A 19,812-nucleotide genomic window follows, 5' to 3' on the forward strand; every position below is an offset into this window, starting at 1 on the left:
GCTCAAAAATAAGAGGGGATATATCTGACAGTAAAAGCTTACATTTTATTGCAAAGAAATGCTAATCTATTTCGTATGAAAATGTTATAATATGGCTTTAAGATAGAGGTGAACAAAGGAGCTAAGACACGTGTAAGACTGGAGCTAAGATGTCTGATGCGTAGATGATGATGTGTTATACACCCAGACCTAATTTGTCCAGTGCTTTGCAACGATTTAATTTCTTCACAGCTCGAGGATTTCTGTCGACGTAATGTCATAGGATGAGTCGACGTACTCCATATTTGCACTATTATTGATATAGCTTCGTCAACCATACCTCTGTAAGTAATATCAAAAGTTGGGTCCTCAGTCGTGTAGATAATCCTTCAAAATAATCACACCAAGTGAGACGGATGTGTTGGAGAATTTCCTCCGTCTTCTGATAAGTTTGTTAAAAAAAAGTTGTGTGTCCTCCGCATACATGTGCTTGCATAAGTGCTGAATACTCGGTTTCCCTCTTATTAGCAGGCTTTTGTCTTTGAGTTCTTCGTAATTTTTTCTTGCAGAACTTATTGAAGATTACTGCAGAACGAAACTTATCAGAGGGATATCCAACCTCCACTCTCGTCGACTGCAGACGACAAGTGTCAAAAAAAATTTTTAAATTCAAAAATTTCAGAAATGTAAATTTTCATGACCATATTTGAATCAGTATGAAAAATGCATTAAAATGAGTACAAACAAGCCTTATATTGATTCAGTAGTTCTTGAGATAGCTCTTGATATTTTAAGAAAATATTTCAAAACTTGAACTTTTTCCATTGAAGTGCATGGCTAGCACGCAGAGCATTTTAAAAGCTTAGCATGTGCATTCTTGGCTCTTTAGACTGCGTGGGCAATGTCAGTATTCCATAGTCTGATCCTCTTCTTATCTGGTTTCTTGACAGGGATGTGTGCTTTGGCAGTACGGTCAATGATTTTAAACAGGATATTAATAACAGACGTAGCAGGATCCTTCTCGATCTTCTGTAATTGGTTGGAAGTAACCATCTATTTCCCAATTGCATATCTATAGTCAGACAGGTTTGCTTTCTTCCTATTAGGTTGAGGATATGTGACAACCATCTCGTGACGTTCGCCCTTCCTTTCCCTTCTAATATCGGTCTTGCACTTCAACTCAGCTATCGAGGGTTTATGGTCATATAAACCGCTTCAACTCGGCTATCAAGGATTTATGGTCAGATAAACCATGTACCGTTCGCATGGTTCGCATCAAACCTGAATGGTGTAATCAAACTGTTCAAAAGCTTGGCTCACCAGTGACAAGCTTAATATGGCTGAGTTTTTTGCTGCCTCTTCAGATTATCACTACATTAATCTCAAACATCTCACCCTTTATTTGGATGAGCTGGAGATCTCTGTATCTTCATCCAAAAGAATTTAGGGGTCATTTTTGACCATGACATGAAGATGTCTAGTTATGTTGCGCATTTGTCCAAAACTTTGAATTGGCAGATTGACAATATCTGGCGGATTAGGCGGTTCCTGAGTTTTGATGCATGTACCAATGCGGTTACGACTCTTGTCCTGTCCAAGATTGTTTACTGCTCCTCCCTCCTATAAATGGTATCTCCCAGAAAAAGTCTAGTCTAGTCCCCTCTCGTGCGAATCCAGATCGAAAGAAATAAAGTAAGAAGGAAGGAAAGAAAGAAGGTAAAAAGGGTGGAATGAACGAAAGAAAATGATATAAGAGAATAAGGCTTAGAAAAGAAGATTTGCTTCTGGTAATGATAATGATATTAAATAATGATAAATTTTGATCGAACTCGAAACTCGACCAAAAGTAACACTCGTCAGTGAGTAACTCTCTGGGTTTGTTTACGCTTGTTCATGTTTTGCAGGTTTTCAGACCCTAATCTACAAGCTTCTACAGGACCCTAAAATAATGTCATAATATATTTAGGCGAATTTAGAGCTACTACTGAATTTATAGCGATTAAGTCAGATTGAGCCTGCAAATTTGGAAATGATTGGACTTACCGTTGTTTTGTATCATACGTGTACAGCATGCTTGTAATAATATAAAATCGCCAGTGGGTCTAAATTCCCTTTGCCAAACAGGCCATGCAACTGACAGCATATCAAACAAGGCTTGATCAAACCAAACACAAAGCTACTGTGGCGTATGACGGTGACCTCAAGTTCACTGGGTAAAGTCCGCGGGTATTAAGTTCGTCAATTTTATTCTCATTCGACCATTATACTACTAGTATATTAGGGAGTGTTCAGAATTCAGAAATAGGCCTATACTAACGGGTCTGAGAATATGGAGGGGGGGGGGATTATGAACAGACCCGAATTTAAAACCTTAAATTGTCTTATCATAAATGCGAGCACAGCGAGCAGGAAATCGGTGTTCCTAACATTTTCCTACACCTTTTCAGGGCGTAATAGAAACGGCCCAAATATCTGTGTCAAAAATCGCCCCCCCGTTTGACCCCCTTTCTACCTGCCAAAAACACTTGCCTCCCCCTTTGCCTACCAACCAATCTTTTTACCCCCCTATAATTTACCGTAGGCCTACATATTTAAAGGGACATTTCGTGATCCACAGCCTCATCCCCCCACTTTTCTCAAAAAAAGTTGAGATTTTTATATCACTGGAAACCTCTGGCTACATAATGTTTATGTACAAAATATTTCTTGCAAATTAATTCGTTTTGCAAAGATATCGTGAAATTTGAATTTCGTTCTGGTGCACCAGAACGAAATTACAACGCATTGTCTATGAGCTTCTATGGAGCAGTGTAATACACATAATCATGCATAACTCGCAAACGCAAAATCGGAATCAAATGAAATTTTGGGAATAGGCTTTTTTCGTGGATATGTACTGAAAAATGTCATAAAAAGAGGATGCTAGGATCACGAAACACTCCTTTAATGTTGAATAGCTGTTTAGTATTACTTTAATTAAATTAAATTCTGAATTCCGCTATACCATAGCCAGTAAGTCAGGTATGCTGTGCTTTAGAAAGTTGGGAAAAATATTTCGATTTCAATTTTTAGGTTAAAGACCTGAAGTCCAATCCCCCCACGACCACAAAGGTATTTCTGAACACTCCCTTTGTGTACATTTAATACGTTGTGTAAGCAGTAACCCCGAACACTAAAATAGTGCATATTATTTTGGACATATGAATTGTTCTTATCATATTAACTTACGTGTAGGTCAAATTGTTCACTGGGTCATACTCAACAATCAACATGCTCAAGACTCGGGTCAAGACTTATCGTCGTTTCGATGTGAGCTTCTCTCGCATTTCACATTGACCATAGTATGATATTAACATGATTAAAGATACTTAAACCGGATTCGATATCAGATATAGCCCCGGGGATATAGCAGGTACGTTTCGATTTCTTAAGTCTGCAGGCCTACACTCATGGAAATTGTTCGTTGGCATTACTCAGTAAGTTGATGTAAGACGTTGCGTCAACTTTCCGAGTAATGCCAACGCGTACAATTTTGAGTAACGCTGTGCTGACTCGATATCATTATATGTTGGTCGCACTCATTTGCACTTACTTTATTGAGTTGTTACAACTCAGAAAATCAAACTAGGTTAGCATAATTTTCTAGAGGTGTGCTATAGTATACAAAATTTTGCACTGATTACAAAAATAAATATTTGAATACTGCTAATTGTGCAGAAAATGATCCAATTACGTGAATTAAGTAACAAAGTACCAAATTGGAATAACTCAAAACAATAAGTACCAGTAACTTAATATGAACGAGTTACATCAACTTACATGTTGATTTACAATAACTCAATTGGTTCTTTGAACCTTGTTTATTTTTCTAAGTTCCCTGAACTTGAATTCAGAAGTTAATTGGCATTACTTAAAAAGTTGACGCAACGACTTACATCAACTTTTTAAGTAATGTCAATAAAGTTGATTAGTTGACGGAACTTTTTGAGTTTTTCAGCATTTTTTAAGTTCGGATAACTAAAATGAATTTTGTTTTGGCAACTTTTACACTATTTTTGAGTTGTCCAAATTGCGCCAACAAGGCGAACAAGTCATTTCTATGAGTGTACTGTCGGTCGTTCATGTAAGATATGTTGGCAGGTTTGTTGTATATTTGTCAAATGACAGTAGTCGACAACAACCATTAGAATTCAATTAGAATATTGTAAGGGGTGGTGCAATAATTATGTGTACCCCGGGGTGATGAATTATAGGGGGGCAAAGAATTTTGGCAGGCCAAAAGGGGGCAAGCATTTTTGGCAGGTCGAAAGGGGGGTCAAGCGATTTTTGGCAGGTCGAATGGGGGGGCAAGCGATTTTTGGCACAGATATTTTGGGCACCGTTTCTATATTATGCCCTAAAAAGGTGTAGGAAAACGTTAGGAACACGTTCAAATATGCAAAACTTCCTGCTCGCTGCGCTCGCATTATATGATAAAACAATTTAAGGTTTTAAATTCAGGTTCTCCAAAATCTTGCATGTGTAAGGGGGGGCAAAGATTTTTGGCACATCAAAGGGGGGGCAAAGGTTTTTGGCACGTCAAAGGGGGGGGCAAAGATTTTTGGCACGGCCAGAGGGGGGGGGCAAGCGATTTTGGCAGACCATTTTGAGAATTCACCACCCTGGGGGTACACATAATTGTTGCACCACCCCTAAGGGAGTGTTCAGAAATACCTTGGTGGGGGCTGGAAAATATGTAGGGGGTACAAATTTTTGGGAGTTCTGAATAGGATGGGTTAAAAAGGTTTTGGGTGTGTAAACAGGGTTAAAAAATTATTTGGCGCATAGAAGGGGGGTGCAAAAATTTTCCCCGCAAAATAAATCCTGCCCCCCCACCAAAGTATTTCTGAACACTCCTAAGGAATGCACAAATGTTCCAATAGAATCAGAACAAACGTACATGGCAGATAAGGGTATTTGATCAGGTAGGCCTACTTCATGTATTTTGGTAAATCATTCAATACTCCACTGTCAGAGATAGACTATGTAGTGTTAAATCTGTCTTATTTATATTTGTTATAACATATTTTGAGCTATGTGTCAGTTAAAAATAAAATTAAAAATAAATGTAGATATTTATATAGCGCTTTATGCCTTAAGGTTAAATGCAATTGATTTTCAAGGCTTGATTCCAGAGGGGCGGAAGTTAATAATGGAAACAGCCATGCAGAAAAGAATGAACTCACGCGTACAATAGTGTATCAATCTGAACTAGAACACGGACAAACCGCGGCTCGTGAGTCATCATATATGTTGCAGGGATAGGGAAGGGGCGACCATGATAGGACCATATGGGCTGATATGGGGGGGGGTGATTGTGGGCAGCCGTTTTCGGCAATAATATTTTCCTTTGGATTTTCTAAATTTTCACTTTTTAGAATTAACCTGGATGATATCTGTCGTGAAATAAATCAATGCTTCTATAGGCTATAATAGCCCTAGTATGCCTATTTATACCCTGATTATGCAATATATAGGCCTACAATAATAACTACAACAACAGTAACAAAACCAACAACCAATATTTTGTTAATCTAATTTGTAAAAATATATTAGACTAGTATAGCCTAAAAATTCCTGAGGGGTGGTGCAATAATTATGTGTACCCCCGGGGGGGTGAATTCTCAAAATGGTCTGCCAAAAATCGCTTGCCCCCCCCTTTGGCCGTGCCAAAAACCTTTGCCCCCCCCCTTTCGACGTGCCAAAAACCTTTGCCCCCTTTTGACGTGCCAAAAATCTTTGCCCCCCCTTACACATGCAAGATTTTGGGGAACCCGAATTTAAAACCTTAAATTGTCTTAACATATAATGCGAGCGCAGCGAGCAGGAAATTTTGCATATATTTGAACGTGTTCGTAACGTTTTCCTACGCCTTTTTAGGGCGTAATATAGAAACGGTGCCCAAAATATCTGTGCCAAAAATTGCTTGCCCCCCCTTTCGACCTGCCAAAAATCGCTTGACCCCCCCTTTCGACCTGCCAAAAATGCTTGCCCCCCTTTTGGCCTGCCAAAAATCTTTGCCCCCCTATAATTCACCCCGGGGTACACATAATTATTGCACCACCCCTGAATTATATAATGAAAAAAAACGGGCAAAAACAATCAATCGCTGCAGTCAGAAAGAAAGAAACGAACAAGAAAAAAGAAAAAAGTGAGAGAAAAATAAAATAAAATAGATGGAATGGACCACATAGGGACTCGAACACGTACCAAAATTTTCCAGCTCAAAACTATAGTATTATATAGTCGAACGTGAGTGAGCGCGCTAACCGATTGAGCTACCGAGTGAACTGTGAAATAGATTGATCTCAAACTGACTATTATGGAATAGTGCATACCAGGCTCTTATGATAAACAATCTCATCACCGCTGTAAATGTCGGAGGTATCGATGGCGAAAAACCTCGATTTTTGCAAAAGTAGCTTAAATTTGGAGTGAAATTCAAATGGGAAAGGAATCGACATACTTTTGAGAAATAATGTAGGCAGTTAGAAATCAAAATTAATGTTCCACAATCCAGATATCGATAATGTAACATAACAGTGTTTTGTGGTACAAGATTCTCGAAAATTGTTCCCAAAAACGGGCTAATAAAATTTAATCGGTACTGTTTTTGGTTCTTCCCCATGGCAACATTATTTCTTTGGTCGATTTGTAGTTCAATACAAAAAGGAGAAAACAATCACTCGGCGTAGTTTTATACGGAGCGAATATTTGAAAAAAACTGCATGGAACGTGTTTTTGATCTTGTGAACACGGTGCGTAAACATGATTTAAACGAAGGATTTTCAAACGGATTCTAAAAGTTTGTATAAAGACACAAAAATAATGTTAAGATACGTCCATGCACCAACATTTGACTCACTGCGATATTTGATTGCTGAGAAAACGCGGTTTTAGAGAACAACTTTATACGTCTTTTATACGTTTTTTATACGTTTCTTCGTGTAACCTTAAGCAACCTCAAAGTGCTTTACATTTATTCTGCCGTCATTAGAATATGCCGGAACCACGTTTGCTGCCTACAAATGGCGCAGGGTTCATCAGTACAACGACTGTGACTAGGCTACCCCTAACAGCTTCCCATTGCACCTGGGTGGGGCGAGGCAAAGCGCCTTGCCCAAGGGGGGAACACGGTGGTGGGACGGGAACTCGAACCCACGTACATCAAGCAAGCTCTCAGATTATATTATGAGTCCAAGGGCGTAACCACTGAGCCACCGTGTCCTCAATACCGCAGTTCCTTATAGTCTGCTCTTTAAATCACTAAAAAGCTGCAATATCTTTGTTCTTCGTTCATATTTTACAACAATGTTTCATGCCCGGTGTGGCACTTCAATTTGAAATGGGTATAGGTGTAGGGCTGGCACTTTCCCACTATTAGGGGCATTCGGTGAGAGCAAAATGTAAACAAGAAATGTCTTTAAAAAGACAACACCATGGATGAAATTCATGTTTCATAATTTTACATTGACAAGTAGGCCTACTTGGAATGCTAGTAATTTTTTGTGTGTAGCACATGCACAACTAACCGGGTTGGAAATGTTGTTACCACGAATACCACCAATGACATACTATAAGCTAAATTGAAAAATGTGTAATAAATAGGTCTACATTTAATTTATACTTAATTTATACTTGTACAAACAAAGGGATCAATGGAAATCACATCCACCGAGTTTCGCATCAATCCAACAATCTATATTCAGACGACTTTGTGATTACGTTTTATGACATGACTTTGAACATTCTGACAATCCAACAATATATACTTATTCCACCTCAGGCTCAGATGACCTTTAACAATTATAATCAAAAGACCTATTACTCAATCCCGGGGTTCCTGGCTCAATTCAATCTTTATTTTCTGAATGTGTTGATTATAATTGTTACTACTAACTGCCCAGTTGCTCTACCAAAATGTATCAAACCAAAGCAACTATCTACCCCAATTACTGGTATTTAACCCCCCCCTCCCCCACTTGTGTCACTCCCAACATCAGTTAGTGGTGGTATAAACTAACCCTAGTTAACAGTGCAGGTGCCTGGGCACCTTATACCCAGCTTGGTTCCTGTCTGGTCAGATAATTGCTCATATAATTGTTGAATTAGTGGTCACTTGTTGACAGCTTATCAGTAGCATGGATCAGCAGGGGTGTATTTATATCATTTTTCATAGAGCAATTGTTCAAAATATTTAATGTCAAATGGTTCCTAAAAACCTTATTTGTGAATGGATTTTTATTGTTAACAAAACAAAATGTATGTTTAATATATCAATTATTCCATTAACAGCAATTTCCTATGTTTCCATCCATAAATAATCACAGAGTATCATCTGTTTACAAAATAAGTGTTTATTTTCAGATTTCCAATTAACCATTATCAGTATAGCTGGCCAGATTTGCTAATAGTTATAGTCAGAAACAGGTATTTTGTCCTGTAGTCCCTGGCAACCCAGTCTGCTTGTGCTCACTCGCAAACATACACGACAGAAACCGGCTGTGAAGGAGCCTAATGCACGTAAACAACTTCCTTATAACATGTATAATAAAATCCGATTTTGAGTATAATAAAGAAAGTCATGCATATGCAAAATAGGCCTACACGTAGCCCAATCTTGTACATCATAGCACCCAGTTTTGGTTTGTGGTTTCGAAATGTTGCAATTAAACATTAGTTCTTTCAAATATGAAACGCTAAAACCCAAATCTAGAACAAACAATCATATATTTAGAAAGATATAGCAAACTTTCCATGATAGAGATTGGACCCAAGACAAAGTACACCCAAATTAAGTGTCAATTCAGAATTATCCCACCATGGTGGAAAAATATGAGGTCATTGGGTGAGAAAATGACCTTTTTTTAAATGGAATTGAGTGAGAACCGAAACAGCGCCACAGAAAACCTCGAAAATCGAATTTCTAGTTCTAAATGGCTTCAAATTTCTTTGTTGTTGTTTTTTCAAAATAAGTAACAAAATCAGTGATAAATGAAAGTTGCTGTTCAAATTGAACTTGTAAGGGTCTTTACTTTGGGTGACAGATCAAATGGAAAAATAGGGGGTCTTCGGGTGACAGAGCATGTATTCGTAAAAAAATATGGGGTCTTTGGGTGACAGCGATGCTGCAAAAGGGGGTCTTAAGAGCCCTAAATACGCGTCACCTCAAAAGTTGGAGTGCCCCCCGGGTTTCATGTAGGCCTAGTACAGATTATTATCACTGTATTTTGCGCTTCGCGCACACTGGTCCATCAGATAGCAATACACATCTTCATTGGGGCTAAAATAGTCTTATATTGAAGTTTTTCACGTGTCACAGGTCCCTGTAAAAACTATAGTGCTAGTCCGAAACTGAAAACCACAGCGCTAGTCCGAATTTGAAAAACACTGTGCTAGTCCGAATCTGAGTTTGGAAATTTGTTTTTCAGATCCGGACTAGCGCTGTGGTTTTCAGTTTCGGACTAGCACTATGGTTTTCAGTTTCGGACTAGGGCAGTGTCGGACTAAAGAATTTTTACCAGACGCGGACTAGCGCAGTGTATTTCGGATTCGGACTAGCGAAAATTTCCAATACTCCATCCGTATATGTCAATAGCGTCATTATCGATTGGATTAGTCGAACGTAGCGGACAATTCGATCGCTCATTGGATTAATATTATCACGTGGTAAGAAATGTGCATTGGACAATCGATTACTATAATGGTTTAGTACTGCATATTCGGTTTAATCTTCACTAAGCGGGTTTATGGCTGAAAAGGTCACGGTGAATTTGCCGTGGACAAAACTGCACTATATGCATACATTCACGTTCAATCTTTACCGCTTCTCGAACCATCTTCAATGTCGTTTCGACGGATGATTTTTGCTCGATGTACGAGAACAATTATACAAGCGAGCGAAATCGCAATGCAAAGCTGACGAGTTCCAGACTGACTTTTCAACGAGAGATTTACAAACAGTACAGGGTTCTAACAGGGTTCGCATGGTTTTACCGCTGGTGGACCGCTTGCAAAAAACAGTTTGTGCCCGTTTTTGCCGGCAAAAATGGAAAAAACTAAAACGATGATTTAGACTTCATTATTTTTTCATCTCAAAACAAACTATTAAGTTACAAAAATAATTTTCTGAGTGTAACAAAGCCAGATTTTGCCACTTTGCCGGCAAAAAGAGGTTTTTGCAGGTAAAAACCGAACCCTGGTTACAAAATACAAATTTTAACACAACTGTAGCATGTTCGAGTCCGAAGTGTAAATATGGCCCTCGGTATTTTCCGAAAATTATCGTAAATTACCCCCCCCCCCCCCATTTTTAAGCCAAAATTGTGGAAATGTGGGGTTATTTTATGGTAAAACATTGATAGGAATGATCTTTATCAAATTAAATCAAGCAATCAATGGGATTTGATTTTTTTTTTAATTTCACACGAACGAAATTTGTCTTATGTTTTCAGTGTGATTTGCCATTGTCTTTCATGTGCACCTTATTTTTACATAAACAATTTCTGGTTAAAGTGGTTTTCTATAACTGGTCAAGTATGTTTATTTCCACTCCACTTGTGTCCGAAAATAAAGAAATACATGTACATGGAAATATAGTGAGAATAAAAGTAAGTTTATTTAATCAAAGCGCAACATCCTTATTTTAAAAAACGCAGATTTCTCAGAACTACACTCTTACTCATTTTTGAATAGAATCTTCTCAAATTTGAGAAGGCATTCCGATGGGACTTAAACTGATATCTATACTATTAAAAAGACTCATTTTGGCAGTTTTATGTTTGTTTTTCCGTTTGTCTGTTTATTCACTAGCCCTATAATAGTTTAACTTTCTGTCCCACTGTTTTCAGATTTCCTTACTTTTGTTGAGCCTCAATTGAATACCATCTGAAGCAATGTCATCCCAAAAATTGACTCGGAGCTACTTGCACGCTCCCAGCAAGTTACCATTCATAGGGCGAACATTGGGACAACAACTTTATGTTATGGCTGAGAAGTACACGGATAAAGAGATGTATGTCTTCTACACCGATAAAGAAAGACTATCGTTTGCTGAAATGAAAGAAAAGGTACCGTTATAACATTTTGTAATAATGATATGACTATTGGATATTCATATCTTTTCCTAATGATAGCTAACAGTAATATCAGCTGGCAGATTTTCTACCTCAAAGCATGTGAACACGAGGTGCATGCTCTGTTTTTGTTTTTTTTTGTTTTTTGTTTTTTTGGCAAATATTTTGTCAACCCTTGCGTAATGTTAGAATGGTAGAACGTTAGGACTGAGACTACTCCCCATTCCAGAAAAATACAGCACTAATTTTTTGGGATTAAAAAAATATTATCAAGTTCTGACAAATGAAACATAGCTCAATCCTAATCATTCATCTGGTTCTAACTAACTGGAGATAAAAGAAAAAGTTCACTATTTTACTAATTTCTTGAAAAAAGAGCCAAAAACATGCATTTCCGGCATGTTTTTTTGACAATCGAGTCACAAAAATTACAGACTTGGAACAAGTCTAAGCATTCAAAATCTTGAGTACCGGTATATGCTGAAATTTTGGTCTAATTTTCACTTTTTGTGTTACTTTAATTAAATGATTGGTTATAAGAATGAAACATGTCTTTTCCAAAAATTAGAATGCATAAACTGAAATTAGTCTTAGTACAAGTCTTTGGGCTTGATTGTCACAGCATAAGAAAAACACCATAAAATGCATGTTTTTGGCCCTTATTTCCAAAAATTGGCCAAATATTAAAATTTGACTTTTATTGCTAGATAGGACGAACTAAAGGGTTAGGATTTAGCTATGTTTCATTTGGCAAAACAGGATAATATTTTTTTAATCCCAATGAATTAGTTCTGTATTTTTCTGGAATAGGGAGTAGTTAGGACAATGTTTTTTTAATGTTATTAAGGGATGGGGTATGAACGTTTAGACAGTATTGTGGGACATTAGAGCACATCAGACATATCGAATTGCATTCTGAATACGAAGAATGTCCTTCTGATATCAAATAATTTTGATTTTTTGAAACTCGCAATGTAATACACATTTTATGGCAAATGATTAAAAATTGATATTTTTGATATTTAACAGTACTCGAAGTAAACTTTATAAATCTGATGATTTATACTTAAAGTGTATGTAGGTGGGATGAAAAGCCGACGACCAATTAAAAATTTTGACCTTTCGTATTGAAGATGTGGATTTTTTTCCCAAAACACCCAAAAAAATTAGGTCTTTTGGGGAAAAAATCCATATCTTTAGGCCCTAATATGAAAGGTCAAAATTTTCAATTGATCGTCGGCTTTTCCTCCCAGCTACATACACTTTAAGAACATATCATTAGATTAGGGAGGGCGAGTTAGCGCAGTGGTAATTCTCTCGCTTTGCACCACTGAGGTCCCGGGTTCAAGCCCCGGCGCGGCCCAAGGACTCATGTGCACTTGGTTTATCCCGATCCATGCTCGCTCTCGCAGGTTTTCTCCGGGATCTCCGGTTTCCTCCTGCTTTCAAAATCGGTGATTAGTTGTTTCGTTATCAAAAACTTCCTTCACCCAATGGAATTTGGGGAGCTGCAGAAAATGGGTGTATTGTTACCATCTAAGTGCGGATAGGTTTGCGCCGGGTTCGGCTGCAACTAGCCTAGTTGATGCGATCTGATTGTGATGATTCACCACGCAGCGAAATTACAGCGCTTTGAATCCTCTGGAAAAAGCGCTATATAAATTCCGAAATTTATTTATTTATTTATTTATTTATTTATTTATAAAATTTACTTCGAGGACTGTTGTATATCAAAAATGTGAAAAATATCAGATTTTAATAATTTGTCATAAAATTTGTATTATATCATGAATTTCAAAAAATGAAAATTATTTGATATCAGAAAGCCATTCTTCGTATTCAGAATGCAATTCGATATGTCTGATGTGCTCTCATGACCCACAAAAAATACTGTCGAACCGCTCAAAACGCTCATTCCAGATCCCTTAAAACGTTTTATATCCTTTATATCACGCGACATTTACACGTTTTCCGTAAAACGTTTTGAGTTTGCTGGGTAGTCAATTAGAAAACAATTTTCATATTTTTGATTTGTCCCTATATACGCGATCTGGTGTTACAACCGGGAACCTCAATCGCATCTTATATCATTAATGATCTTAAGACACTCTAGACAATTAGGCCTAGTATAATACATACTGTTTTACAGCACACTGTGGAATTGTTTGTGGACATTTTGGGCACTATAGTATAATACATTATTACTAGTATGATACATAATATCATTTCATTAAGGATCTGGAATGAGCGTTTCGACAGTATGGGACATGAGAGCACATCAGACATATCGAAAATTTTGCATTCTGAATACGAAGAATGTCTTTCTAATATCAAATAATTTTCATTTTTTGAAATTCACGATATAATACAAATTTGATGACAAATTATTAAACTTTGATATTGTTCACATTTTTGATATATAACAGTCCTCGAAGTAAATTTTTATAAATCTAATGATAAATTCTCAAAGTGTATGTAGCTGGGAGGAAAAGACCTATTTTTTTTGTGTGTTTTGTTGAAAAAAATCCATATCTTCAATACGAAAGGTCAAAATTTTCAATTGATCGTCAGCTTTTCATCCCACCTACATACACTTTAAGTATAAATCATTAGATTTATAAAGTTTACTTCGAGTACTGTCTAATATCAAAAATATCAATTTTTAATCATTTGCCATAAAATGTGTATTACATTGCGAATTTCAAAAAATCAAATTTATTTGATATCAGAAGGACATTCTTCGTATTCGATATGTCTGATGTGCTCTAATGTCCCACAATAAATACTGTCCAAACGTTCATACCCCCATCCCTTATGGGGTTGATTTTATTATAAAATTTTTAACTTCAGAGCCAACGGTGTGCGGCAGCACTTTCATCCAGAGGTCTTCAAAAGGGTGATCGTTTTGCAGTCTTGGGTGCTAATCATTCCGAGTGGCTTATTACAATGCTTGCCTGTGCCCAGCTTGGCGTTATATTTGTAAGTGAAAATTTAACACCCGCAAATATTATGTTATATACCTGCACTTGGGTGTCCAATATCAACAAAATGCACCTGCCGCCAACATCAGTCCACAGATATTGGAAAATCTGTGATCAGTCATTATATCTTACTTACACAGTATTGGACATTAATGTTATCTCGCCTGCACATGGATGTTCAATATCGGAAACTAATGTTATATTACCTTCACATGTGTGTCTAATATCTGAAACTAATATTATCTTTCCTACACCTGGGTGTCAAATATCAGAAACTAATGTTATCTTTCCTGCACCTGGGTGTTAAATATCAGAAACTAATGTTATCTTTCCTGCACCTGGGTGTTAAATATCAGAAACTAATGTTATCTTTCCTGCACCTGATGTCCAATATAAGGAACTAATGCTGTCTTATATCTGCACGTTATCGAATATCGAAGACTAACATTACCAGCACAATCATGTTAGTCCTATATCGGAGACTAACGTTATCTTATCTGCACCTGGGTATTGAATGTGTGGTCAATAATCATAATAATCATGTGTGTTTTTTCACTCTCATTTTTCTATTTTGTCATTTCTCTTCGCCTCAGGTTCAGTTAAGATTAGAATTTCCAATAGCAACCATTAAAGGTTTACTGGAAAAGGTAAGATTAACAAAGTAAAATCGAACCAGATATTATGTGTATAATAGTTCTTCCTTAGTTGGAGGTCTCGAACTTAAAAAGGTAAAGTCCAGTGTGGTTTTGTTATGACACTGTTGAAAATAAAATGTAATGCAGCTAGACCAACAATATCCAGGTACTTACCGTTAGTTCGTTTTCCTATCAGTTTTTATTTAGAGTAAAATCTAAAAACACACAATTAGTTTTAGTCTTTATCATTTTTCTTGGCGACAAATGGAGCAAGAAAAACAAATGTTTAAATCAATTGCCTTTTCCGTTTATCTCCGTTTGTTTTATATGCCGTGTTAAAAAATGAAGAACCGATCATAGGCTTTTATTATTATTATTATTATTATTATTATTATTATTATTATTATTATTATTATTATTATTATTATTATTATTATTATTATTATCATTATTATTATCATTATTATATATTATTTTCTTGGTTGAAAACGAAATATCGGTCATGACTGGTCATATACACTTACACTACTGCAGTGCACCATAAGCTACAGTAATTTTAAAGCAAATTTGGTGAATAGCAATCACAATTTGAAAACAAATATCAACAATTTTCCCTTACCTTACGGTATTTTATACTGTACATTATACCATTGTTTTATTTTATTTAGAAGCGAACATTAATTATTCGTTCATGTATTTCATTTCTAGTTTGGTTGTAAAGCTCTGTTGTTGACTCGTTCACCTTCAGATTTGATTGAGCAAATCAGTGAACTCATACCGACACTTAAAACCAATGACAAAACTGATGTCAAGTGTTCAAGGTAAGGTACTCTTGACATTGGCTCTCTATCCTTTGTGTAGGCCAACTGTCTTCTCATTAATTAAAGCATTTTCTTTCATTCGAATAATATTGAACACTTAGGGACGCACCATTAGACTTCAAGGGGGGTTAGGAAGCTGGGGTCGGGGAAAAATATTTTCGCCGTCGAAGGCAGCGATTTTTTTTATTTCATGCAAATACACAGTTAGGTAGGGAGTGTTTTTTAGGAGAGGAAAGTTTTGTTTTTTGCTCATGTAGTGGGGAAAGTTTTTTTTTTAAACTTCATAACACCACCCCCCTTGAAGTCGAATGGTGCGTGCCTTAATATACAGCTGCTTTAGGGACGCACCATACTCAGGGGGGTAGGAAGTTGGGGTCGGGGAAAGAAAATTTTTTTCTCCGCCAAATGCGGTGAAGTTTGGGTTTTTTTCGCCGCCGAAGGCAGCAAGTTTTTGTTTTTTTAATTTCATGCATTTATACACAGTTAGGTGGGGGAAGTTTTTTTTTAGTGTTGGTGGGGAAAGTTTTTTTTTTTATTGCTCATGTAGTAGGCAAAAACTTCCTACCCCCACCCTGAGAATCTAATGGTGCGTCCTTTATAGACATTATAGTATCAGGAAGCTTGCTTCCAGGATGACACAAACACAAACAACGAAACACAGACTTATGTTATCTTAAAGTGAAAGCACCACTTTGTTCCTTGGGGGATTAGTCAAGGTTAAGATTTATCCATGTAAATTCTGTTCTGTCTGTCATCAAAGTAACAGGTGTATTGTCAGTTCTTCTGTGGAGAACTGACCAGACGGGGCTACCTGTTTAACTTCACCATAGTATACTGTACATTAAGGGACCGGTCACTAGTAGAAGTAATGATACCTGATGATAACAACTTCCTTTTTTCCCCTCTTTTTTCAGTCTTCCTGATCTGGAGTTTGTAGTGATTGGAAATAAAGAATCTAAAGTCAGGTAACGTGTAGCCTTCATTCAATATCTACAAGAATCTTATCTGAGTCTTAGGTTCAATACACATTTGCTTTATACTATCATTATGTTATCGTGCTCTACACCTGGGCATCCATTTTTCAGAGACTAAATTAGTGTTACACTTTCTGCACATGCCCACCCAGTGGGCACAGGTTAGGATTTCGACGTTGTATCAACGTTGATACAACGTCGAAATCTAACCTAACCTGATTTCAACCCGATTTCAACCTAGAGATTGGTTGAAATCAGGTTGAAATTTCAACGTCGATACAACGTTGAAATTTCAACCTGATTTCAACCATGTTTGAACTCAACTTTCAATGCAAAAATTAAGGAGGTTGAAATCAGGTTGAAACTTCAACGTTGATACAACGTTGAAATTTCAACCTGATTTCAACCAATGTTTCAATGCACAACTTAATGACCTTAGGCCTACATAAAATATTATTAGGACGAAATATGCCTATGCCTAGTATATTAACATGTTTAAGGGTCGAGAGCATTGAGATTTTTACCCAAATTTAATTTTATATATCCAGGCCGCATGATCTAACGATTTAAACCGGACTTCCGTTTTCCTTCAAGTGGCGCGCGGCGTGCACTACCTCCAATGACTTACCCGAAAACACCGGGTGGTACGGGGCATGCTATACGGCCCCGTCGCCGCTCAATTGGCGGGCTGATCTTACCCCAGACAAACAAGTACCTAGACCTATGACTTTGCTTCGCGTAGTGAAGTCAACACTACATAGCAACAATTTTGACAAGGACGCAACCCAGACGCAAATAAGCAGACGTGTTCGCGTCTACGGAACATGCTGCATTTGACGCGGGCGATAACCGCGCAGTAACCACGCAAACGAGCGCGTCAGAATGTACGCAATATTTCTCCGCGCCTAGTAACCCCGTCAATCCGTCAATATCACCTTGGATACGGGGCTTCACCTCCCGCTGTGGTAAGGGATGGGCAGTAATAGGTCTAGGTGGTATGTCTATGGATCTTACTATAAATAGGCTAATGTTGTGTGGGGGTGTGTATGTATGTGGTTTATGTAAAAGGCTCCGTCAGTTTCGATCCACATGTCGCCAAATTCACACGGGAGATCGAGGAATATACGGGAAATTGCCTCGACTTTATTTGGTTGAAATCGGTCAAGAATTGGCTGCAAAAACAGTGAAAATATGGGTAAAAACGGGGTTTTGTTATGAAAATCAGTTACCAGCCTGCGCGTCACTGCAGCTGGCAGGCAGCGCGTCGGCGCGCGAGCGTAATGCGCACTACGCCAATGCGCGCGTAAACGGCGCAGAGCCACGCGACTTGCGAGCCAGAGACCAGTGGACATGATAATACAGAAAGAAGGAAAATAAATAAAAATTAAAGGACAAAAAGGTACATGGACGGGTCACGGGATTATGATAAAGATGAACACGTCCGCATACACGCTCTGAGAGGACGTATACGGGAAAAATATGTGTGTTGTATAAACAAAATGAAGCGGTAGACCTATACTATAAAGAAAAATGAAATTAAAATGGCAAAAGAGGTACGAGTAATTAGGCCAACAGGTTAAATTAACTAAATGAAACAGGAACGAAACAAAGAAGGAAAGAAACTAATCAGGAAATGTAAGAAAAAAAGAAGCTATAATAATGATAACAGAGTTAAATAAAAAACATGGAAACGGGAAATCACAAGCAGCAAATAAAAAATGAAGCTAAAAGGGAAATGTAACAAATAACAGATTTAGACAAAAATGGGAACAGGTTTAAATAAATAAATAACATGGAAACGAAAAATCAAAATGTATCTTTTCGATGATTCTACCTGTCCAGTAATTCCGACTTCCTGTTATAGTGAACGCTCCCATTTACTCATCTAGCGGGGACCCGCGCGAAGCGCGGGTATCCCGCTAGTGTAGATAATGATGGGAATTCCTACAACATGGTGAACACTTGTGAACACTTGGGGGGGGGGGGGTTGATGCAAAAGGGTGGGGTGGGGCTTTAGTTCTGACCCTCTTATGGGTACGGCAGGGGCCTTGAAAAAATGACTAAAATTTTCCCAGGAAAATTGAGTTTATATGATTTTCTATGGGATTGACTCATAATTTTCATGTCAAAAGGGCGGCCCTGAATTTTTGAGAACTGAAAGGGGGCGAAAAACTTTCGCGATGATTTTTTTTGCATCACCCCCCACAAGTGTTTGTGAGTGGTCCCTAATAGGCCTATTGGAACTTCGCATATCTTCTATTTTACTAACCCGATTATGTGATGTCGCCTTGGGTATTGCCCGGGTATCGCCAACGTCAGTAGGTGCGATATTGTGGGTGGGTACGGTACGTACACGCGTGCACAAGTGTTAACTCGCCGGTACACACATGCGTTCGCAAATGTTTGCGAGTAGGCCTACGCACTCATGTTTACAAGTGTTCATGGGTAGGCCTACGATTGCGTACATTGCCGGTACACACATTCACAAGTATATGCGAATACGCACGCGCGTGCGCAAGTCTTTATAATAATAATAATAATAATAATAATAAAGACAGATTTAATATAGCGCCTAATGCAAATGCCTCTAGGCGCTTTACACAACCAAAAACAGATTAAAATATCTTAAGCTACAAACAAAGAAAATTTAAGGGCCTAACAAAAACATTATATTTTTTTTTTCTTTTTAAATAATAAACAAAATTTTAAACAGAGCAATATAAACAAAAAGAAAATGTCATAATCCACGCCGCTGCCCATGAGCCAAAAAAGCAAACGAGGAGGCACGACAAAGGCACATATGAAGCGACGAGGAGAAAGAGTTTAGAACATATTTCATAAATATCAATAAGCACATAATAAGCAAATAAAAATGTAAATATACACAGAGTTTAAAATAGAATTGCACTACAACCCAAAAAACAGCATTTCGAGCACACCACCGCATAAAAACAATCAAAAAGCTGTGACCGGCACAGACGAAAAAAAACATGGTAAACAGCCCTGGAGAGGAGAGGTTGCTAGCACATCACTCTCAGCAATATTTCAAATGACTTGCTCCCTAAATAGAAAAAACAAATGGGCAGGGTTTGACTAAATATACACAGAGCAATTATTATCACAAAATACAATATAGCAATATAATTTAAATATACAGATAATTATAACAATCAGAATAATACTAACATTCAAACAGCGTATCGAGCATATCACACCTTTCCGTGAAAACCCGCACAGGAGAGAAAATGCGACAAAATTGAGAAAGCCCAGGAGAGGAGAGGTTGCCAGCACATCACTCTCGACGAGAT

At 37.6% G+C, this 19,812-nt stretch overlaps 1 protein-coding gene across 1 annotated transcript in view; it reads left to right on the top strand.

Moving 5' to 3' along the window:
* The first annotated feature begins 3,265 nt into the window (after positions 1–3,265).
* The window catches only part of LOC140161719 (medium-chain acyl-CoA ligase ACSF2, mitochondrial-like), a 35,530-nt gene continuing 18,983 nt past the window's right edge, over positions 3,266–19,812 (top strand). Inside the window, exons 1-6 of the mRNA XM_072185022.1 lie at positions 3,266–3,391; positions 10,869–11,087; positions 13,944–14,072; positions 14,668–14,721; positions 15,418–15,530; positions 16,445–16,495. Of these exons, the coding sequence (XP_072041123.1) occupies positions 10,914–11,087; positions 13,944–14,072; positions 14,668–14,721; positions 15,418–15,530; positions 16,445–16,495 (521 nt within the window). The 5' untranslated portion in view covers positions 3,266–3,391; positions 10,869–10,913. The remainder of the gene's footprint in view (positions 3,392–10,868; positions 11,088–13,943; positions 14,073–14,667; positions 14,722–15,417; positions 15,531–16,444; positions 16,496–19,812) is intronic.

Source organism: Amphiura filiformis, chromosome 1 (assembly GCF_039555335.1).
Source record: "Amphiura filiformis chromosome 1, Afil_fr2py, whole genome shotgun sequence".
In the NCBI taxonomy this organism is placed as follows: Eukaryota; Metazoa; Echinodermata; class Ophiuroidea; order Amphilepidida; family Amphiuridae; genus Amphiura; species Amphiura filiformis.